This window comes from Solanum pennellii, chromosome 3, assembly GCF_001406875.1.
Source record: "Solanum pennellii chromosome 3, SPENNV200".
Taxonomy (NCBI): Eukaryota; Viridiplantae; Streptophyta; class Magnoliopsida; order Solanales; family Solanaceae; genus Solanum; species Solanum pennellii.
In genome coordinates this window covers 57,235,707-57,260,084 of record NC_028639.1, presented here as the reverse complement: position 1 = coordinate 57,260,084, position 24,378 = coordinate 57,235,707, and the positions used below count along the sequence as shown (strand labels likewise).

Genomic DNA, 24,378 nt, shown 5'->3' with positions numbered 1-24,378 from the left:
AAGGGGGTAGGAGTTTAAAAATAAAAATTTAAAGTTGAAAATATTTTTAAAAAGCAAAATTAATCTTTTCGGGAGGGGGGTGCTGGCCGGTGGTGGGTGGGTGGATGAGGGGTTAGGGATCGGGTGTAAAAATAAAATTTTGAAAATGAAAATATTTTTTTAAAACTGATGTTTTTTTCCAAAAAAAATGTAATTTGAAATTAGAGGAGAGTTTTGGAAAATGTTTTCCTTAATTTTTTAAGGAAAGTCATTTTCCTTAATTTTGAGAAAAATGAGTTGATTTGGAAAACATTTTTCAAAACTTTTATTCCAACCAAACATGAGAAAATTAAAAAATATTTTCCAGAAAATGTTTTCCTTTCATACCAAACACACTCTAAGTCTTCTTTAGAGTCTCTGAGGAGGGGAGTTGAATTAGTTTAATAACATGTTTGAGTTTAGGGCATTATAAAAAAAAATTATGAACATAAATCCAACAAAAAATATTTTACATTATGAAAAATTATCTTCAACCAGTCTTTTTTTAGTTTTTAATTGGATTTCAAGATACCATTCGATTCTTGAAATTGGACCGCAAAATTTGAACCTACCATAAGTTTCAACAATAACATTTTTTCCATATATGACTTAATATTGGTCAAAATAAGAAATATATTTAATTTTAATTACAAACTTAAATTATTTTCCTAACATAATTTCTAATTAAATTAAAGAATTGCATATTTTAAAATTCTTATTTTGAATCAATCATAAATTTTAATAGTATTATTTCCATATATAGCTTAGTTTGGTCAAAATAATACACATATCCAATTTAATACAAACTTATATTATTTTCCTAACATAAGTACTACAAACCTTTGAATTCTCCTATAAAACCTCAGGAGAAGTCACTAGGTATAATGGAAAACCTGAAAGCTTCATTTAGCAATACGTTCTCCCTCATAGCTTACGTTTGTGGTATGTATACACTACTTTTGTATTATTTTTTTTGTGCTATTACCACAATTTGTTTTTTCAAAAGAAGGATTTCAAGAAGAATGACTTGAGAACTGCTTGCATTGCTTTGCTTCATTTGGTTTCTTGAACTTCAACGGAGTTTATCAGTTGTCATATGTATTATTCTCATATTCTCGGTTCACAATCTACAAAATTTCCAAAAGGAATACACAAAGTCAGTGGTGTATATATATTATTAGGTACGGGGGTTCAACCGGACACAGTATAATATATATGTGAGAAGCCCCTAGCTTTTAACAAATACTATATTCTGAACTCATAATTTGAAAAGTAGGATAGGGTTACTTTAAAGGTTCACGCTATCAAGTTAAAATTTCGAATCCAACTCTTATCAAATACCATATTTGAGATGACATTTTTCTAAGAAAAGAATAAACCTTCATGACTACTCATCAAAGAGAAATGAGAGAAGCAACGATAGCAAAGAAAGGAAAAAGGAAAACCTCAAGTTTGAGATTCTTATAGAGCGCCTTAATTTTAGCAACACAAGCATCATCATCTTTTTCCATAGTTTTCCTGCAAAAAAAGTTCTTACATTTTGCATTTTGCTCATGCTAGTTGTTTGCAGAGCTATGCTCTTCGGACCCTTCAAAATTACTGTCACGCTCATAGTGTTAGTAGGATTCAAAACACATCCAACAATACTTTTGAAGAGTTTGAGTTATATAGTTGCAAATAATGTAACCAAGGGATGACAAGTTTTTTAGGCTCACATTCAATAACTTCTTTTGCTCCTCGTTGCAGCGTTCTAGGGATTTCACAACCAACCAAGAGCACTTGAAATCTTTAATATCCGTCCCATTCTGATAGTAAGACAGATCGTTAAAAAATCTCTACATTTTCAAGTTAAAAGATCTATGTTTTATAAGAAAGCTGGTAGTAGACAAAATCCTTAAAATTGATCACCTAGCTCTTTTAACTTGAAAATGTAAAGATTTTATAAAGATATGTCTTACTATCAGAATGATATGGATATTAAAGATGTTAAGTGGTTTTGGTTGGTTTTGAAAGCCCTAGAACACTACAACGAAGAGAAAAAAAAGTTATTGGATGTGAACATAAAAAACTTGTCATCCCTTGGTTACATTATTTGCAATTATACAGCTCAAACTCTTCAAAACTATTGTTGAGTGTGTTTGAATCCTACTAAAGGTATGAGCGCATCAGTATTTTTAGAGAGTCCAAGCAGTGTAGCTCTACAAACAACTAGCAGGAGCAAAATGCTAAATGTAAGAACTTTTTTTTGCAGGAGAACTATGGAAAAGATAATGATACTTGTGTTGCTAAAATTAAGGCGCTTTATAAGGATCTCAAACTTGAAGTTTTCTTTTTTCCTTTCTTTACTATTGTTGCTTCTCTCATTTCTCTTTGATAAGTAGTCATAAAGGTTTATTCTTTTCTTAGAAAAATGTCATCTCAAATATGGTATTTGATAAGAGTTGGATTCAAGATTTAAACTTGATAGCGTCAACCTTTAAGGTAACTCTATCCTACTTTTCAAACTATGAGTTCAGAATATAGTATTTGTTAAAAGCTAGGGGCTTCTCACATATATATTCATGCTCCGTACTGAAAATATTGTGTTCGGTTGAACCCCTATATACGTACACCACTGACTTCGGTGTTTTCCTTTTGGAAATTTCGTAGGATGTGTACCGGGAATATGAGAATAATACATATGAATAACATGATAAACTCCATTGAAGATCAAGAAACCAAACTAAGCAAAGCAGTGCAAGCAGTTCTCAAGGTTTTTTTTCAAAAAAAGGATTTCAAGAAGAATTGTTTCAGTCTCAAAAATTTATTTCAGAAAAGATTGAGGTTCAAGATGGAATACATATCTATAAAGTTTATTTGTTTCAAAAACAAACTCCTGCATACACGGTTAGATTGAACCTTATACTGAAAGATGCTACTTGTTCTTGTCGTAAGTTTGAGTTCATGAGAATCTTATGTAGGCATATGCTTATGGTATTTATAAAGAAACAAATTTACTCACTTCCACCCTGTTATCTATTGAATCGACGGACAATGTATGCAACGAAAAAAAAAGTTCATGGCATTTCAAATGACAGATCACAAGTGAATAATTTGAAGTCTTTCTCTATATGGTTCAACAATATTATGATGCATTCTTTTTGCTCTCTGAATGAGCAATACGGTCTGGAAGATATTATAAATTTGTGTATCAAAGATTATCCCAACTATGTGAAGAACTTGATGAACTTCCTTAAGAGGTCGAGAATGATAATATATGTGATGGTCTAATTAACTAATTAAATGTGGAACTAAACACAAGTGAGCAGAAACAAAACACTATCTTGATTGACCCTTTATATGTGGTAACTGAAGGACGTCCAACTTTATTGAAAATGAAAGATGGTCTAGAGATCTTTGAAGGTCAAAAAAATGTTCTTTTAAGAAACAAACAAGTCAAATCAAAAGCTCAAAAAATGGCAAGCCAAAGGACAAAGGTAAAGGCAAAGACAATGGAATGAGATAATCTCACTTTATATAATGCAACACTTTACATAATGCGATAATTATTGGTTATTATTTTTGTAATTTTGATACTTGATGTATAGTTCAAGCTCTATTGTTGAATTGGGATCTTAAAGCACATCACCACTACTTAGTACAACCCCTAGTACAATTCCTATAATGGTAAATTATTCTTTTGATACTTTATGTTATGTGTTTATTAAAAATTATTTTCATTTACTTCCATATATTTATCTAATAAATTGTACTTTTTTCTTTTTAAAAAATACAATCCCAAACATATTCGGAATCATTTCAAGGACAAATAAACCATGGATATCATACCTTTGCTCTTATCGTGTTCCTATATATTTATAACGTATTTGCACATTTATATACATGTTATACTAACCTTTAGTACTTTTTCAGGATCTGATGAGAACAACTTCATATCCGTATATGCAAGATTATGATTTATGAATGTTAAACTTGTCTTTAGAGCTTTGAGACTCGATCTTCAGAACTCATGAAGAGACAAACATCTATAATTTTTTTTCTTTTTTTTTCTTTTGGTAGAAAATAGTTCTAGGTTGTAAAGTACAATCTTTTTCCTTTTAAGATTTGATCTTTATGTGTTTTTGCACACGTCACATTTGCATATTGCAATATCTATTAAGAACAAAGAAAAAGGTCGAATGGTATTTGAAAATGACAATACACTTCCAATAACTTAAACTCTACAGGCAAAGTTAACTTTCAAGATTTGATCTTTTTATATTTTTTGTCAAGTTGTCACACTTGTATCTAGCAAAATCTATCAAGATCAAAGAAAAAGGCCAAAAGGGTGTTTGAAAATGACTAAAGAAGCAAAATTAACTTGCAAGATTTGATTTTTTTTGTGTTTTATTAATAAAAATCTATCAAGAACAAATAAAAGGGCCAAAGAGAGTGTTAGGTTTACCTGATAGTAGTGTAAAGGTGCACAGAACTTATAAGTCATGTTTAGATAACTCAAATATTATCCTTTATGTTCTAACTTGTGAGATTATACTGAGTATAATGTTTTTATAACATTAATTGACATCTAATAAAGCGTAATGCAATCAGGTGAAAATTTTGCTACAATTTCTGTTTTTCTAAAAATTAAAAAGTGCAAACCATCTTAGACAATCCAATTAAGCTCAATGCTTTCGAAAGTTCGGATGTAAGAATCCCAAGTCCGATGAATATGGAGTCTGAGACAAAGAAATAAATTTTTTGATAGTTATGGAGTTTGAGAGAGAGAGAAAAAAAATTAATAAATTTTAAAAATAAATAGATTAGATGCTTAACTCGATTTAGTTATTACCATGTAACTTACCTAATAGTGTAAAAGAACTTTACAGTACTGTCAGTGCACACAAGTTAATCTCTTAATCTTATTGATCAACATTACGAGGGGTCAGGTAAAATTACTTTTAACGCAATTCCATCACATTTTGTTCTGCAATATACTATTCTCTAATGCTACTTCACCAACAAATTAAGCAAGTCATTAGACCTCAAATAAAAGCCAATGTAACCTTGAAAATCGTGAAAATCTTTCGATGGTGAATATACTCTCAATAGTGTAAATGATTCTTTTTGGAAAATTATGTTATAAGTCATCTTGAGGCTTTTTCTTCTTCATGGTGGATTTTTTTTATTTATAAAGAGATGCTTTTGTGAATAGAAATTTTGTTACAAGTTGGAATGACATGAAAAGTAGTATGAGAAAAATGTTTATAGGTCAAACTTACGAAGAAGATACACTTGATAAGTATTACAATTTTCAGCAAAAAAGCAAGTGTGTGAAATAATATTATGAGGAGCTAGAGCATACTAATTAGACCTAATGTCAGTGATCGAGAGATAAGTCTTGTGGTAAAATTTATAAAGAAAGTACAACAATTATTATGTTTGTATTGTTTTTGTACTTTATATGAAGAAATGACATGTACTCAAGGTGGAGGGACAGTAAAAGGAGAACAAATCAAGAGTGTAATCTTATTTTTCTTCATGGGCTAAAAGTAATTGAGCAACTTACAAAAATGACTATAGTTTTAGAGTTATTGGATTAGAGTAGCTATGGAGTATTATATTTATCCAAAATATCTATAGTTTATATCTAAATCAGGCTTTGTTTGTGTTTATTAAGATTAAGACTTCTAAATCTGAATATACATATGAATATTAAGATTTGCATTAAGAGCTAAGTGTCTAGATTTGAATACACATATGATTTTTAAGATGTGGTCTCCAAATCTGAACACTGAATGACTATAATCTAGAAATGACTATTGGAAGAATGATAGTAGTGATGAGTTTACAGGAGAAGATGATGGATTAGAAATTTAGGATGATAAAAAATATGAAAAAGTATAAGTACTCTGGCCATGCAAAACCTTGATCAAAGATAGAACTTGTTCATAAACGTTTAAGAACAATTATATTTCTTTATCATCGACAATAAAAGTTATGCAAATGTTGCTAGCATATTTATGATGGAACAATGGAAACTTCCAACACAAAGAAATTTTAAACCTTATAGATTTCAATGGTTCAATGAATATGGTGAACTCAACGTAATCAAGAGAGTGTCAGTTAAGTTCAAAATAAAAAACTATCATGATGAAGTGATTTATGTTGTTACACCAACACAAGCTTGTCTTCTGTTGATTAAAGCCCATAAAAATGTAATGTAGGGGCTAAACATGATGAAAGATAAAATAAATATATATCTGTTAAATCTAAAGGTGAGGCGAATTCGAGGACTAGTTATTTTGAAGAAGGGGAGAGTATGTAGATCAAAGTAACACTATTTCAAAGAACAAAAAGTCAAAGGTTATGCAATGTATTATGACGTTTTAAACGTTGAATTTTGATATGTTTTGATGCAACATTGTAAGGTGATTGCATATGTTTCAATGTAGTTGAGGAAGCACGATAGGAATCATATGACCCATGATTTAGAATTAATTGTAATTATCCATGCATTGAAGATGTAAAAACACTATTTGTATGGTATTTATGTTGATATGTTCCCTATTCATAAGAGTATTTTTGTACTATTTTAAGTAGAAATAGTTTTACTTACTGTAACGAGAATGACTTGACGTTATTAAAAGATTAAGATAAAGATATTTTGTATTATTCGAATTAGGCAAATGTGATAATTGATGCCCTCAATCGCAGATCGATGGACTCTTCTCATACTTATGAGCCAAAAAGAGATATTATAATTGACTTCATATTTCAGAATGCAGGACTCTAATAGTTAATGATTATGGTGGAAGCATATCATTTTCATTATTTTATTTAACCATGATCAATGAAGACGTACCATGATTTTAAGAGGATTCAAATTAAATTTGTGATTGACTCTACCAATTGTCAGTATGTGAAAGTAAAGCATAAAAAAGTGTGATGGAATAATACATGATATGACTATTCCTGATGTGGAAAGTATTTATTATGTTACACAATTGACCTATTTGCGAAATACTTTTATTCTATTTAGATGATTGTTGACAAACTAACAAAATTAACCCATTTCTTGTCACTATACTTATATGAACGATGATTGTGCATAGTTGTATTTTTGATATATATAGTCAGTCTCCACGTTGTCCTAGTATTAATCATTTATGATTGAGGAGCACAATTTATAACTACTTTTTAGTAGTCATTCCAGAAGGACTCAGATGGTCAGATCGAGCGCACAGTAGTTAAAACACTTCAGAATATCTTATGAGTATGTGATATAAAATTCAAGAAAAATTGAGAATGATCATTTACCTCTTATTGAGTTGCATATAATAATAACTGTCATTTTAATATTAGGATGAGTCATGACGCCTTATGAAGTTTTATAGGGACGAAAATGCACATTCCCTATTAATTGGTTATAGGCGGGTAAGTCATGATTGGTTGGACTTGATTTAGTACACCTGACAATGGAGCAAGTTAAACTTATTTTGATTAGTTATTGACGAACCATAATTGCTAGAAATCATAATGAGGACCAAATACGTAGCTTCGATAAAGGTCTTTGGAGAATAAGAACATCGAAGAAATGACAAGAAAAGTTGAGAAGGATATGAGATCTAGACACCCAAACCTCTTCCAAGCACTAGAGTGGGAATATGCCAACCTGAATGTCGTAGTCCGAGGTGAGTTACCCCTTTCAGTTAAATTTTTATTATAATTATAATTTGCTTAAGACATTTGTTTATTAAGTTGCATCTTGTTGGTATGTTGTATCACTTTGTAAGACATTTGGGCGGACTCCTCTACTTTTCTCATTTTATTGTTATACCGTCATGAAAAGGATCATAGAAATTATTGCTAAAATTCGGATCAAATGAGATTATCTAATTCATCCATACAATTCAACGTATTCGAATCAATCAAAATTTTTAATTCTATCCCAATTATTCATTTTCAAATAATATTTACATTATTTACAAATATTTATTATAATAAAAAATAGGTTTACCCCTCATTAATAAACTTAACAGATACAACTCTCTTTTAACAATTTTTCCAAACAAGCCATAATTATCCAATTTCAATTGAATTAATCGGCCAAATTTTACTACTTTGTGTGAACTTAAGTACCCATTTTGACCCTAGTTGTGAGTGTTTTTATACATGTAATGTACTTTGGAAGTATCAATATTTTTTTGCTATTTTGAGGTATGAAAAATTTTAAAAGGCATTTTTGTCATTTCAATTATTTTATCTCGAAATAAATTATTTTAATATTTATTTTTTCAAAAACCAAAATAACAAGTAAGATGTAAACAACTAGTGGTAATAAGTTCTAAAAACCTAGCTATCCCACCCTAAAATGGTAATAAATACCAAAATAGTTATTTCAGCATTATTGTTCCGCCAAAATAATAATAATTTATCTCAATTTTATTTTATTTGTCCTTAATTACTTGTATATTTTTTTTAAAATCTATTTCTAGTTACTTGTTTATTTTGACAAATCAAGAAATGACAATTTTTAAATTAATTATGCCCTCAGTTAATTATTTTAAAAAAATAGAATCTCTTAAAAACCTTAAAATGTCCATTCATTCACGTTATAATTAATAAGAATAAAATGATATATTCACTAGATCAATAATTATTTTCTTCCTAAGTATACCATCGATTCAAAAATAAATAGATAATTAAGGACAGAGAAATAAATTATTAAATTCGACATAAATTATGTTGAACTTATCAACCAAAACAACGAAATAAGTGCACTTTAATTAATTCCAAAGACTATTTGGTCTTCACACTAAACAACCCCTCCGTTCAGATTGTTCCTGTTCCCAGTTAAAACTTGACCCTGCCCCAAAACGCCTCTAATTGAGCGGTCAAAGTTCGAACCGAAACCAAGAACGGATCCTAAAATCCGACTGATTCAGGCCCGCCAATCTCAAACGGCGCCGGTCTTCTTCTTCTTCCGGCGAATCGACAGAGAGAGCACCTTCCTCCATCATCTTCGGCGAAATCCAGTTGTAGGTTACGTTCTTTCCTCTCTATAACGTGGGGCAAAATCCCTAATCCATTTTTCTAATTATTGTGAGCATTGCGACGATTTAACTTTGCATATATCCATGTTTTGCCTTTGAATTATCAGTGATTTGGGAATTCCAGTGTTAGCTGTTTTTTTTTTTGAGCTTACCTGTGAAGTCTTAAGTATTGGATTTTAATGGTTGTTTGGAGTTACCTAATAACGTGATGGATAAAAGGAAAGAAAGAAATACAAACAAGAAATGAACTGCTAGAATGACCCTTGTGTTCAGTTGCAATCGAGCAAAGGCGGCATTAGGTGAGTTCTTTGCATCTGCTAAGCTTTGGTGAGCTGAGTTAGTGGGTAAGTGTGCTTGTAAGAGGTACCATGTACCCAAGTTGTGTGTAAGCTGGTGCAGGAACCACAAGTATAACAAAGAAAATAATAAAGACAGAGCTAGGTTATGTGCGGAAACAATTTTTTTTTTTTAATAATTGATGTTCTTTATTCCAACCTGAAAAACACAGGACTGGCTGTTTCGGCTGCAAATTGATTATAGTTTTCTGATTGTATAGCCCTTTTGCTTTGCAAATTTGGGAGAAATAGTCTTTTGTTGATAAATAATGGACTAGAGTATCTCTATGTCATTCATCTTAGTGAGATTTGAAAACTACAGCTTTATTATGTGAATTTAGAAACTTTTCCTTATACTTAGGAACTTATTGAGAAACAGGGAGTTCTATTAGATCATAGAGGGGTTCTCAGACCTACCAAAGGTATTCCAGATTACCCTCTAGTAGGATCAGATTTACAGAGGCCAAAATATTCTTCCTTTATGCGTGTCTTGGAGGCTGAACTAAAGGAAGTTGTAGTTCAATTTGCTTAAAGTTTTTAAAGACCAAATTCAGCAATTATTTGTCCTGGAATGAATATAGTAGATGAGCTATAGATCGAGTTTGGATGGATCAATAATCCCAGTGGGTTATGTTTTTGCGGAGATAGTTTTCTCGGCTTCAAGTAAATGGAATTGCTCACTGTTGAGAAACTGGTCTGGTAAGGTGAAGGTTCATGTTGTTGCCAGACTCTTTCTTTCGTGAAGGGTTAATGGGGATTAACTATTAAGAAAGGGATAGGGAGAAGCACATATTTGCATTAGTGTAGGAAGAATATTTGGAGTGGTGCCGGGGGATGCTGATATTGGGAAGGTAAGAACTAAGAAAAAATTTGACTGGTTTTCAGATACTATCACGTGAAGATCTTTGTGATCACCATGATTTTTTTCTCTTCTTGGTAATTCTCAGATCACTATATGAGAGAATCACCTTTTCTTGGTCAAGTCACTGCATGAGAGACTCACTTATTCATATTTTACACTAGAGACAAAAATGTTATGGATCTCTCTCTCTTTTGTGAATCAATCTTGATTGTTTGGGAGACAATGTTCCTGTTCTTTTTGAGTAATTAATACCGTTGAATGTATATTATGGGCAACCTATTCTTCCTTCAGTTGAACTCTAGCTTTTCGACGACTGTTGTATTTTTACTAAGCCATTTATACATGAGTTGCAACAATATATTGCTGTGGTTCCCCTTGCTTTATAAAATCAAAGAACACAGATTTTATCATGCTATAGCCACTGGTTCCTTTTCCTTTATAAAATCGAAGAACAAAGATTTTATCATGCTATAGTCACATGTGTATCCCTTTCGCTTGATGAAGAAGCTGCACACGAGTTGCCATGTTAAGCTCCATTCACATTTTGCACCTGGTAGTTCCAGTAGCTTTCTATTGGTTCTTTGCTTATCAAAAAGGGTTGTAACATGTAATCTCAATCTCTTTATTATATCTTCTTCTTAAAATGGTTGTTTGGTTGCATTTTTTAGCAAGGCTATTTATATTCATACGTTGATATAGTGAGACTTCATGGCTATGTTTTTTCAAGTGAGATGAGAATGATTTTTCTGAATATCTCCCTCCTCCCCAACTAAAGAAAAGAGAGGAGTAGGAAAATAAGACTCATGTATTATCTGAAGGAGAAAGCTGAATCAGAATTTATCAATTATATTTCTGTCCCTTGTTGCCTATTATATCAAGTACTTAATGATTCTTTTCTCACACAATTTTAATTTCTGAATTTAGTGAAGTTGAAAGAACTATGAATATACATTTGAATACTTTGTGACAAGGATGCCAGGCATACCTTTAGTGGCTCGTGAAACCACGTAAGATATTTCCTGTGCCCTGCATTTGAGGTGTTATATTTGTATTGTCAATAATTACAATTTAAGGTACTCAAATGCACCTAAGAAGCATGGATGATGATTGTTATATTATAATTTTTGGAACAGGAATTACACTTGCTACTGCAGTTACTCTACAGCCACGGATTCAATGTGCAGGCAAGATTCTGCTACACATTTGTCTGCAGAGGAGGAGATTGCTGCTGAAGAAAGCCTTTCAAGTTATTGCAAACCTGTTGAACTCTACAATATTCTCCAACGCCGTGCTGTTAGAAATGTAATGTACTTACATGAGGAGATAAATTTTGCCTATTTTTCATCAATGCTAATGATTTTGGTGTCAATTTCCAAGTTGATGTTAATGTTCTTACAAATATTGTTGCTTTTATTGGTTTTGTTTATCTGCATCCAACAGTCATTTTGAATGTCAGTTAAAGTCTTTATGGTAACAAAATAACAGTATTATCATTCTTCTCAGCCATGATGTTCTAAGTAAACACATCTTATGTCAGTTCCAAGTGTTTTATGGAAAAGTATACGAAAGATTATTATCTTTCTCTCAGCCATGCTTTTGAACTGATGTTTTAGATCCGGGCTTCTTTTTTTTGCTTGTTTCCAATTGTTATGAGATTTAATTTGTTTGGTCTCATCACGTTTATGACATGCTAATTATACATTCATAATCGGCATTTTGTGTAAGATGTTTCTAAAGACTGTAAAATATCTTGCAGCCTTCATTCCTTCAAAGATGCTTACAGTACAAAATTCAAGCAAAGCACAAAAGAAGGTATATATGATTGTGATTGCTTTCACTCCCAATTTTTCCTTCATGCAAGGTTATGTCTCATGTACTCTATACTAGATGCTCTGAGGTACTTTTAGTTGTCATGTGATATTGTCCATGTTGCTTTGGAGTGAAATCTAAATTTTTGTGGAGACATGACTTTCATTACTTTATTCCATTGGGAATGTTTGTTTGAATTGTCTTAATTATCCTTTTTTTTTGTGACAATGGCTGTTCAGTCAATATTTATTGTATTAAATTTAATGAATTGTCGAGAATCCAGTGATCTAAATCAAACAAGTTCCTAGTGACAAGATGTCTTCACAGTACGATTCAATGATTAAACTTTGTAGTACTACTAAACATTTTTCCTTATAAAATTTGTTAGTAAGTGCTTACACATTTAAGACTTGTATAGTAGCTTGTATGATATGGTGGTTTCACCAGTGTTATCGAAGGCGAAAAGTGCAAAAAAGCTCTAAGGCCCGTTGAGGCTTTAAGAGCAAACACTCACAAAGCATGAGCTTTAATGAAAAAGGCGCAAAGGGAGAAAAAATTAAAATATATATGTGTAGTCAAAGAATTATAAACATGAATGATGAATGACAAATATATGACCAAAGAAATTGGAAAAAATTTATGATAAGTGAAATATCAATTGTTTAGTATCATTTCTACAGAAGAGGCTCATAGGCAAGGAAAAGTTTGCCTTAGAACCTCGAGGATGACACTGAAACACATATAAAGCAAGGCGAAGCGCTCAACACGTTTTGAGCCTCGCTTCAGGGCCTAATCACACTTAAAGCACGCCTTTTGACTACATTGGGCTTCGCCTTATGGCTGCAAAGTAACTTCTTAAAAGACAGATCTAGTTATTGCTGGCAAGTTCTCTAAATTGCATGCAAACTACTGTTTGAAATAGCTGATGAAACTACATCTCCTATGTGGTTTGCAAGCTATTGCATAGAAGCGGGGTTTTTACCTGGTGCACATTTGGGTGTAGCGACTGCGGATTTCCCTTGTCATAAAAAAAATAGCTGATGAAACGTAATATCGTTCACTATGTAGTTGGTGATCAATATCGTACGTGTTACTCTTATACCACCCCATAATTCATCAAATGTCAAAAAAATTAAAATCATATAGGTGCACAAGTTTGAAGCAAAAAAGCGAAGTAAAGCCCACAACTTTTTAAGTGAATGCATAATTTACATATTATTAAAAAATAGCAAAACGTATATGAAATTTGTACACTGACAAGCAAATTTCAATTAAAATAACTAATTTTCGCATCCAATATAAAGTACCTTTTACTTAACAAAAATATTCAGCTCCTCAAATGTGATATTCAATTACCTCGCTGCGAAGCTTGGTATTTAAGTGGAGAAGGGTAGAGGGCCTAGACCTATTATCCATCAAGTTTTGAACCTTGTGCCGTTAGACCTTCGAAATTCCCAGTTTAAAAAATGTCTTTTTGAATAAAATACCTTATCCAAAAATTCCTACTTCTGAAAGGTGAAATTCAAGAAGCAACCTACAAGCCTGTTTGGATTGGCTTTCAAAAGTTAGTTAGACCTACTTTTAAGTCATTTTTAGCTTTTGGGAGTGTTTGACAAAGTTAAAAGTAACTAAAATAAGTTAAAAATGACTTGAGAAGGCCCTTCGGGGTGGCCCAGTGGTTTGAGCTTGGAACTTCCATGTTGGAGGTCTCAAGTTCGAAACCTCTTGCCAGCGAAAGTAAGGGGTTTGCATTCTGAGTCGAGCTCGTCGCACCAGGCTTGCCTAGTGCGGGTTACCTCTCCTATGTGGTTTGCGAGCTATTACATAGGAGCGGGGTTTTACCCTGTGCGCACCCAAAAGGGTAGCGGCTTCGGGTTTCCCTTGTCGTCAAAAAAAAAAAAGAAGACTTGAGAGGAGTTAAAAGTTAAAAGTAGGTATTCCCCTACTTTTCATTTTTAACTTAGAAGTTACTAAAGTTTTGACTTTTTTAAAACTATTTTTTTTAAAGTTAAGCCAAACGGGCTCTACTTCTTGCCGGGATCAATTTGTGTGTAATTGTTTTGAAGCCCCGAACTTCGCTGAAATGCATGGGTTTGCCATGAAGAGATGATCTCTCACTTAAACACTTCAAGCAAAAAGTGATGGCAGTGTTTGTATACTTACAATTAGATTGTTTCAGAGGTGATTTATTACCGTGGATAATTTTTTTAGGATTCAAATGACAATATCTGTGCCAGCAACTGTCAGCGATGAATCACAGGTCCAGAATTTGTTTCCTTTGGGTGTAATTTTGGCAAAGCCACTATCAAGTGCTGCAGCTGCTGAGGGAGTAAGTTCTAATCTTGTGCAAGTACATCCAGTGACTTTTAATCTTTTATGCTGTTGGGTACCTTGCTAATGCCATTTGGTTACAGCATTCTGCTGTCTATCAGTTTAAGCGGGCATGCATGTCTACCTCATTCAGTGGAGTTGATGGGATAAATCGCGCTCAAGCAAAATTCATTCTCCCTGAAATGAATAAACTCTCTGCTGAAATAAGGGCCGCTTCTCTTGTCATCCTGTTTGTCAGCTTTGGTAGGTAAAGTGTTTCTGGAATTTTATTTGTTGAGTTCAATATGAAGGCCAACTATGTATGGTTTTCTGCCTTTGCAGCCGAACTTGCCAGAGATCGTGGGGATATATCTTCATTTCCATGTAAGTAATGAGTTTGTGTAGTTAAGGTGTCAAATAACTTTTATCTGGCATTTATGATTGCTAGCCTTTTGAACCTCAGCAACTTTTCATTTTGTTTTCTTTTTGGCTATTTGTATTGATAATTTAGAAAAAAGTTAAGCATATGTATATTGTTTAAATATTGCAAGTCTAACCATCTACAATAAATTTTTTCCATAATAAAGTAGAAAAGTTTAACCATCTATAATGTGCCACATCTGTAAACATGTTTATTCAGTTGTGAGTGACCTATTTCACAAGCTTGAAGTAAAAGAGAAAATAATATAATGGCAATGACATAGTATTTGCAGTTTGGTAACTAATACATAAGTTCTCTATGTTAATTCTTTCCTATTCTTGCCTTCAATAATTTAGAAAGCATTTTCTCCTGGTTCGACATGTTAAGCTGATTGAGGAAAGAGAATTTCGGAATTCCCTTCTACATGTCCCTTTATGCCCTTATAAAAGTGATTCTTCTTCACACTCTCTTCCATGAACTCTATCTATTTACTTTTCCTTTCCTCTCAGTCTATCTCTAGGACCTGACAAGATATAAACACCTTTAATTTTAATGCTGTCAGGAAGTATCTTCTAACAAGCAAGGATTGTGTGAAACCATTCCTAAACTTAACAGCAGCACTAAATCCTTTGTGTATCTCAATCTAATGGGTTCACAGCAAACTAAAAAATATTGAATTCATAATTCTAACCGTCATTATAAATTCATGTTTGTGGTTTGTTGTTTATAATATAAGTTACACAGTTCTTTCAAAAAAAGAAGAAAAGGAAGCACATCACAAAGTTTAATGTTGTATCTGGAATTTTGTCAATAAATGGATCTGAAATAAGTCCACATTCTTTCGTCAATGCTTGGGAAGTTTGAATAGGCACTCATTTGCTCATGAAAAGAAAAACCACATAGAGGTTGTTACTACATCAAATTGTGTAGTGTTACGTTGTCTGCATGTCTTATTGTCTTTTGCTTTGTACTTTTTCATTTTTCAGTATGTTTGGTGACCTCACTTTTCCATATTTAGTTGATTTAAGTTTTTGATCTTTTCTTCAGGTTTCTCATGATCCATCATCTTTATTGTTCTAATCTTATTTTCGAAACTGTGGTAGTGAATCTTGAAGGGCACTGCTTGTTGGGCAGAATGCCGATGGAATTACTTCATTTGTTGTGGGACAAGTCTCCCAATTTGAGTTTAGGGGAGAGAGCTGAGATGTGGTCGACTGTTGACTTGAACCCTTGTTTCATGAAGGTACGCCTTAGCTGAAGTCGCTGAATAGAAGTCTATATTACTTGAACCCTTGTTTCATGATTGATACTTGGTGGATAATGGGCCTACCCCTCTACCTTTCTCCACTAAAAAATAGTAGTAGTATGTATTGCTAGTTTGATATTGCGTAGAGCTTGTGGTTTCAGAGCTTTCTTCAACCAAACACCAATAGAAAAAGTTCTGCAGTTTCTGCAAAAAAAATGAGAATACTACTCCAGAGGTGCTTCTCAGATTTTGCAAAAACTAAATAGCTTTTCTGTGTCGGTGTTTGGTTAGTAATTACTTGAAAATAATTGAAATAAGTTTTTCCGTGAAAAGTTTGCTTCACTTTCTGGAAACAAATGCCAGCTCAGTAAATTGAAGTCCTGCGTCTGGTGTGGGTGTTGCAACTGCCCTTAGTCAATTTATTATGCTTCCCTTTTCTTAACCAAAATCAGAGCAAATAGATTTAAGAACCAGCTTTGGTTTACTTAAAAATCTGACTAATCTTCTATGCTAATATTGATACTGGATAGGATCTATCTCATCTGCTAGAATCGATATGGCTTCTCCAAAGTATTACTAAATTTTGGATTTGTCTTTTGTTGATTAAGGAAGATATGTCTCATCTTTCCGATGTTACTCATATATGTTATATTTAGTAGTTCCATAGGTGAAACCAAGGAATTTCTGTCCTCTCTTTTGTTGATCATAAGTAAAGGGTTTGATAACCTAGCAGCCGGACCTTCACATATTTGGTAGAGGCTGATTCTTCTGGATAGTCACTTTTCATATAGTGTTTAATAATTTAGAATCCATCTATAGTGGCCATTGCCAGATGTTTTCTGGAGGCTGATTTGTGGATAAATGATGCTGGATGGGCATTGCTTAAGTACCTTTAATAATTCACGCATGTTGTTCTGGTGTTGATACATGCTCACACTCACACATAATGAAACAAGTAATATTGATACATAGTCAGACATAACGATTAGGGAATATATAACTTTTGAAGAAAGGAAGAACTAAAGAAAAACAAGAGGAACCATCTTCTCTGATAGCTATTGTGTCTTCATCTGCAGGCAAGCTCTTTGGACAAAGACAGACACATTTCCTTTGAGTATCCCCGCAGTTCTGCGGCTCTGGTATGTCATTTTGTACTCAGTGCTTATGTCCCCGAGGATTTTGATAAAAGATTTTCAATCTTTTTGCTTATATAATTCAATTTCTTGGATGCTGTAATGGTTGGATTATGAAAGGCGACAATACAACAATTACAAGTTAAAATTGCTTCGGAAGAAGCTTTTGCAAGAGAAAGAACACGATATGATTCATTCTCCTATGATGACATTCCTTCAACTTCATTGGCTCGAATAATACGGTGAAGCACTATTTCTGCACCACATATTTCTCTATTTTGTCCTGTGTATTGCCTTTCTTGTGTTTGTCGATTTGTGATGCCTTCTTTCCTTGCTGTACAAGAAATTATCTGTACTCTCATTGTTGACAGTAATACTTCCATCATTGTGTTAATTCTTCATCCCAACACATACTTGCATTCAATTTATTGCTCGTTTGAGCCTGTGCTACTAGATAGATTTGCGCTTTAACTCAGATCAGCATTCAGGGGCATACTGCTCTAGCAAAACTTAGCTGAGGTCAGTTCCTTAAAGTTATACTGGTATATATCTATCTAGCTTGTTAAATTAGCTTCCTCCTATGTTCCCAGCAAGTTTTTGTGCATGTTTGGTAAACCTTGTCATTCCCATCCTTGCTAGCTTCACTTGTTGTAAATGATTCAACCTATTCAACCCAATTGATCGACCCTGTGAGTCCATCTCGTTTTCCAATGTGAATGTAGTGATGCAACTTCAAGTCATAAACATGCTAAATATCGAATGGTCTATTGCACTCTGCGGTTTTGAAGATAGGTCAAAATGCTGTTTATGTTTTTTCTGCCACATGTCCCCTTTCAAGTTTCATTTTCTCTTTTAGCAAACAACATTTCCTTATTTCTTTTCATTCCTTTAGTTCTTGAAAGTGTGCGTTTAGCTTGATACTGAAATTGAAGAGGTTCAAAATTCATTATGTCCATTGTAAAGTAGATATGTAGCTAATACTTTTGCTTTTCGCGGTTTCTAGGTTGAGGACAGGAAATGTTGTTTTCAACTATATGTACTATAACAATAAGTTGCAGAGGACAGAAGGTAAACTTAATCCTTCTTACTGTAGTAAAGCTGTGGCTTGTTTGATGTCATATTTGGCTCCTTTTATTTATTTTTACGATATTGCTACCAATATCTGTGTTTCTCTGGGTGGTTGTTCCTTGTGCTTTTGATCTCAGGTCAGACTGAATGTTGTCTAGTTTTGTTTTGTAAAGCATTTTCTTTTATTTGGATGAATTTAAAATGATTAAAGCAGGGTTCTTTTCCAGTTTAAGAATCTGCTCCATTTTGTTTTTTTCTTGAAAATAACTCTTCTTGCCTAAACTATGTCCTGAACTCATCTGATATTTTGTTACTTGGATATCTCACTTACTTTGGTGAACCCTCCCTTTGTTGTACATGGATGCTTCATGTTGTTGGTCATGTAAATGCAGTCAAGTTGAAATTTTTAGTACTATCTCTTAGGCACAGCTTTGGATTCAGGGCATGTAGCAAAATAGTGACCCGTATATCCATTTGAAATAAATTGTAAGAGCGATCAACTAAAGGTCTCCAACTTGCTACTTGGATTTTAGTCTGTGTCTTGCATGTCAGCCAATCTGTTTGAATTGCCACCATCCTACATATATCAAGATGTATTTTGCTCTTGGTGTGAGAGCAGCTAATTGCTTTTAGAATGGTGACATTGATGACATTTCCATATGTGCGGTATTCTTTCTTTGATCAAATTCCTTCCGTATAAATATTGTTTGTGCAGTTCAAGCTACTTAGTTTTTTTTCCCTTCCTGAACTTGCAGTGACAGAGGACTTCACCTGTCCTTTTTGCTTGGTAAAATGTGTCAGTTTTAAGGTAAAGACTGGGATAATCTTAGTTTGTTTCTTTGATAAAACTGAGCTATATGGATCCAGTTTGAAGTAGTTTTGGCGAGAAATTTGTTTTGAAGTAATTAAATAATTAGTTTAATAATTTTGTATCTTTGCTTTTTTGCTTTTAGGGTTTGAGATATCACTTATGCTCATCCCATGATCTGTTCAAATTTGAATTTTGGGTTGGTAAACTTCAACACGCTTCAAATAAAATTTTAACTGCGTATTTCTAAGTTGTCAAATTAACCTTGTGCCGTTTTTAGGTAAATGAAGAATATCAAGCTGTAAATGTGTCTGTGAGAAGTGAGATGTGGAGATCTGAGGTCAGCATATTTTCTTTTTACTTAGGGTTGAATCATACATGGTCTGTACTCTGTAGTATTTGCTCCTCGCACAAATCTGCTGCAATACAGAGTAGTATTCTCTATATTCCTATAGGAGATGGATGGATGCTTAACTCTTGTAGGTATTTTGATTTCTGTGATCATGTCTGCAGTTGACCTTCTAGGAAGCTTTACTTGGTTCTTGATGAAAGACAAAATATGTAGTTTAATGGTGAATATCTTTAATAAGGTCATGTATTTTATTTGCATGTTACTTGGTTAATTCTAACGTCCTCTATAATTTTGATTAGGCAAAGGTCTGATTTTTTTAGTTGATTATTGGTTTGAAAAGTCAGTTCTGTATAATTTAATTAATTTCTGATACTTGAAATGCTTGACTACTCTTACTAGTCATGCCTTTTCTTCTGTGCAAATTAACTTGCTCTATGGAGTGATCTTCAGATTGTTGCTGATGGTGTGGATCCTAAGCAACAAACATTCTTCTTTTGGTATGTAACTATCATGCTCCTCCAATTTGTATTGTGGCTATTTGATGCTACTTCAGAAGTGTGTTGTGATATTCCTCTGCTTTATTTGTAAATTTGCTCAGTTCAAAGCCACTAAGACGGAGGGAACAGCCAGATTTAGTTCAAAATTCAAAGCATGTGCACCCACTTGTTTTAGATTCAGATTTCCCTTCAATGAATGATCTCAATGGAAGGACTAATGGTAATGATAACTCTTCTCTTTCTTTTTCCCATTGCATTCCTTGGATTATTCGATGTGTTGATAATTTTCAGATGTTGGAACTCTTTATTCAAAGTAGTTATGTGTTCCTTGGTAGGAGTGGTAGAGCATGGTTTCTTAATGGATGCTCATAAGTGAATATTACTTGTTGTCAAAGTTCATCAACATCCTCCTTTCTTAAGTTGAAAGGTACACAGTTGCTGTCTGAAAGTGCAGCAATGTTTGATTGTTGTAGATGAGGAAATATCTAGATGATCTTTTCCTTGCACACTGTGCAATAAAATTATAATTGTCTTGCCTATGGCAAAAGCAGCAGATGTTCCTTGACCACACCCCTCACTCATGAAGATTTGGCAAATTATAATGGTGGAATTTGTGTGCTACTGGTCCTTGGGGATTCTTGGTTATCAAAAACAAATCCTAGCAGAATAATGATTTTATGTGTATATATTATTAATTTAGAACCCAATAGCTAAAAAGGGCTTGCTTTTTTCTTTGCTGAACCCATATATTTTAAATCCTTGATCTAACTCTACTTCTCCTTATAGTATTTCCTAGGAGAGTTGTTATCTTTTATGTACCTATGGACACTCTTTCAAGTTAGAAAAGGGTTTTAGTTTTTGCTTATTTATGAAAAGAAATGCAAGCTGCTTGTTCCAGCGTTTTAACAGGCAGAACTGCAGCATGCCACAGTTCAAGGTGAATGCAAATCATCTTGAGGCATAACTGGGGCATATCATGACACACATGGCTCAATTGCTTGGGCACGTCTTGATGCATTTTACCTGAGTTCTGTTCTACCCTTCAAAGTCCTAAGTAATCCTGGACTCAAACCCACAATAACAATCCAAAATGCAAGAGTTTGAGTATCTGCAAAATCAATTTTCGTTGTAATGCCACCAATTTACTTACTCAGATTCTCTGTTTGCAAAGTTAATTAGCAAATTGCTTTATGGAATAGAGGAACTCAACAAGTTACTGAGTGCCATAATCTAACGGTATAATCTGTAAAACTGGTGTCATTCTGCTAGCCCAACTGTTGAATGCCATCGTTTTCTGTTTGCCTATAGCTCCACGGATAGTGATTGAGTTTCTTTTTAGGAAGGGAGGGGGAATTGACTTCCTCTGATCATGAAGAGAAAATAGGCCTTTTCTTCAAAGCAGCAGTTTGTTGTCATTCGAGACTTCAAGTAGACAGAATGTGGGTTTTATTTCTTTAAGGTGGCGAACTGGGGATTTGGCTATATATTACTCTATATAATAAGAGTGAATGTTGAGGAGCTTAGGATCAGCCGGTCATTTGACCGTTTGCCCTTCTCCTTCAGCTTCCTTTGTACACCTTTAGTATTTTATCCATTTAATTTATTTGTCCTATTTTTTTCTTTTTATATGTTATATATTTATTTAAATAGTACTAAAAATCAGCTTAAACTATTAAAAAATTGGTTAGCTCTCATAATTTCACTGCATAATTGGAACTGAGAGAGTAACATATATATTATTTAGAAATTACAGTAAGAGTACAATTACAATAATTAACAACTTAGAATATTTGAAAAACGTATTAAGATGTGATTAACTTCTGAAATTTCACATGTGCTACATAAATTTGTACAAAGGGAGTAGCATATATTATTTGAAAATTACATCAAGAGTACTATAATCACAACTTAAAGTATTTAAAAATATTAAAAATTGAATCAACTCTCCACATAAAAAGGGACAGGGAAAATAACATATATTATTGAAAGATCAGAAAAGGGTCAAAACTACCCTTAAAGTATATTTTGGCTAAAAAATATCCTTTCTGTCTTACTATTGGATCGGATCCGCCCTTCTGTTTAACAAATGAAATGTGGTATCTGATGTGTGTACTATATCGACACAGACCTCCACATGTGGACACCCACCCCACATATTAAAAGACCCAACGTTTCTAATAGCCCTAATTTCACCTCTTCCCTCATTTCATCCCTTCTCCTTAAAAGACCCAAGAAGTCATACATGTGGAGGTCTAACTAACTATTATATAACGATTCAGTGGCTAGCTACTTATACATGTGGAAATCATATAACAAATATCTATAGATGCTAGCTACATTGAAACCCTAACGGTTACTTTGAAACGCTAACAGGGAAGAAAGTTTTTGAAGATTTTGCCAGGAAGCTTTTTGGAGAAAGGGATGAAATGAGGGGAAGGGGTGAAATTAGGGTTATTAGAAACATTGGGTCTTTTAGTGGGTGGGGTGGGTGTGCATATGTGGAGTTATACCGTATATGTGGCAATATAATACACATCAGATGCCACATTTCATTCCATTAGACAGAAGGGCAGATCTGATAGTAACATTAGAAGGGTATTTTTGAGTCAAAGTATAGTTTTAAGGGTATAATTAGTCTATCTCGAATAGTTGAAGGGTAGATTTGGCCCTATTCCGTCTAAAGATTACGTTAATTAAGAGTACTACTATAAGTCACAATATTAACAATATAAAATTATTTTTAAAAAAACATACTAAAACACGTAAGTTGGGACAAAGTGAGTAACATATATTAAAATATTTTTTAAAAATTGATCTACTCTCAAAATTTCACATGTACTATATATATCACAATAATTAACAATCATAAACTGGATCTGGCAAATAACATATATTATTTAAAAATGATGTTAATTAAGAGTACTATAAGTCTCAATAATTTACAATTTAAAAAGCATACTAAAAATTTGGTTGAGTTCAAAATTTCACGTGTGCCACATCAGTTGGGATAGAGTGAGTAACATTTTTAATTTTTTGTAACTCCCAAAATTTCACATGTGGCACATATACTACAATAATTAACAACTTAAAATATTTTTAAGAACATATTAAAAATTTGATTAACTCCCAAAATATCACATGTACCACATATTATCTGAAAAGTACTTAAAAATCACATAAAAATAATTAACTATGTCTTGCCCAGGGTTGCCTGGGCTTTTATATGTAGTATGTATATATGTATATATAGAATGTAATGTGATGGAATTCATTTGCTTAATCAATTCTGGTAGAATTGATTTGCTTTTATACCAATAGTATATCACACTGATAATAGGTATACTGGTGGGGGTTTGAGAGGGAACTAGCTTTTCTACTAGAAATATCATTTTATGACTGCGTAAGAATACAGTGTAGTAGAATTTATTTGCTTGATTGTTTTCTGGTAGAATTGATTTGCTTATATAACAATAAATATATCTTATCGGTATATGTATACTGGTGAGGCTTTGAGAAGGAATGATCTTTCTACTAGGGAAGTCATTATATGATGGTGTAAGAATATAATATAATGGAACATTCTTTAAAAAAATAAATATGATATAATGGGATTCATTTGCCTAATTGTTTTCTGGCGGAATTGATTCTGCTTATATAATAATTGTATATCATATTGATATAGGTATACTTGTGGTGCTTTGAATTAGCTTCCTACTGGAAAATTCGTTTATGATGGTGTAATACAAAATTATATTGGGAATATACACAAAGGTTCCCCTAAACTAGCCTGCTTAAATTTTGTGGGGGTGGGGGGTCCTATGGCTCTGTAGTCGTTTATAGTGGTACAAAAATCACCTTTTGTGACTGGCACTGGTTTGAAGAAAACCAGTGCATGACACACACCAATCACGCTTTGCCATGCCATCCACCAGAAATCATTATGAAAGCCACCAAAACTCAAATCAAAGCACCACCAAACAACAGCCTCCTGTAATCCATGTTCTCTTCACAAAATTCCCTTCAATCCCCCATTTAGTTTTCCAATTGATAATTTTATTGGAATCAGCATCCAGAATTCACCACCAAATCAAAATCTTAAAAATTAAGATCGCCACAAAACCACAATCTGAAAATCTAAAACATCAATAGATCACCACCCAACCAAAATCAGAAAATCACCAGATTTACCAAAATGGAATAGTAGAGAAAATTGTTGGGGTGAGTAAAAATAACAGAAAAAAGAAAATTAAAACCACCGGCAAATCAAAACTATAGGAAATCAGTTTCTTGACTTAGCTGTTTTGAGAGCGCTGCCTTTTGGTTTAGGGGTTGGGTGAGCGGGAGGTTGATCATGTCCAAGTCTGACTGCCATTTCTTATTGTTTTAGCCTTTTGAGGGCGGAATTTTATTTCCTTTTTGTCTGAAACCTTGGCATACAAGTCTGTTGGGTTGATATTGAAGCACCATTGTTACTGATACTGATT

At 33.1% G+C, this 24,378-nt stretch overlaps 1 protein-coding gene and 1 pseudogene across 5 annotated transcripts in view; both read left to right on the top strand.

Annotated features, from left to right (window-relative positions):
* Positions 1-2,442: 2,442 nt before the first annotated feature.
* On the top strand, positions 2,443-3,518 carry LOC114076501 (annotated as a pseudogene).
* A 5,296-nt stretch (positions 3,519-8,814) lies between these two features.
* Positions 8,815-24,378, top strand: part of LOC107015041 (polycomb group protein EMBRYONIC FLOWER 2) — a 30,167-nt gene continuing 14,603 nt past the window's right edge. Inside the window, exons 1-16 of one of the 5 annotated variants that reach the window (XM_015215197.2) lie at positions 8,815-9,038; positions 11,175-11,257; positions 11,384-11,552; positions 12,007-12,062; positions 14,271-14,388; positions 14,474-14,633; positions 14,712-14,753; positions 15,894-16,033; positions 17,113-17,175; positions 17,290-17,411; positions 18,173-18,237; positions 18,993-19,045; positions 19,191-19,244; positions 19,326-19,385; positions 19,848-19,894; positions 19,996-20,114. In XM_015215197.2, coding sequence (XP_015070683.1) covers positions 11,223-11,257; positions 11,384-11,552; positions 12,007-12,062; positions 14,271-14,388; positions 14,474-14,633; positions 14,712-14,753; positions 15,894-16,033; positions 17,113-17,175; positions 17,290-17,411; positions 18,173-18,237; positions 18,993-19,045; positions 19,191-19,244; positions 19,326-19,385; positions 19,848-19,894; positions 19,996-20,114 — 1,303 coding nt within the window. In that variant the 5' untranslated portion in view covers positions 8,815-9,038; positions 11,175-11,222. Of the gene's footprint in view, positions 9,043-11,174; positions 11,258-11,383; positions 11,553-12,006; positions 12,063-14,270; positions 14,389-14,473; positions 14,634-14,711; positions 14,754-15,893; positions 16,034-17,112; positions 17,176-17,289; positions 17,412-18,172; positions 18,238-18,992; positions 19,046-19,190; positions 19,245-19,325; positions 19,386-19,847; positions 19,895-19,995; positions 20,115-24,378 lie in introns of all 5 variants that reach the window. The other 4 variants (XM_015215195.2, XM_015215196.2, XM_015215198.2 and 1 more) reach the window with 4 other exon arrangements.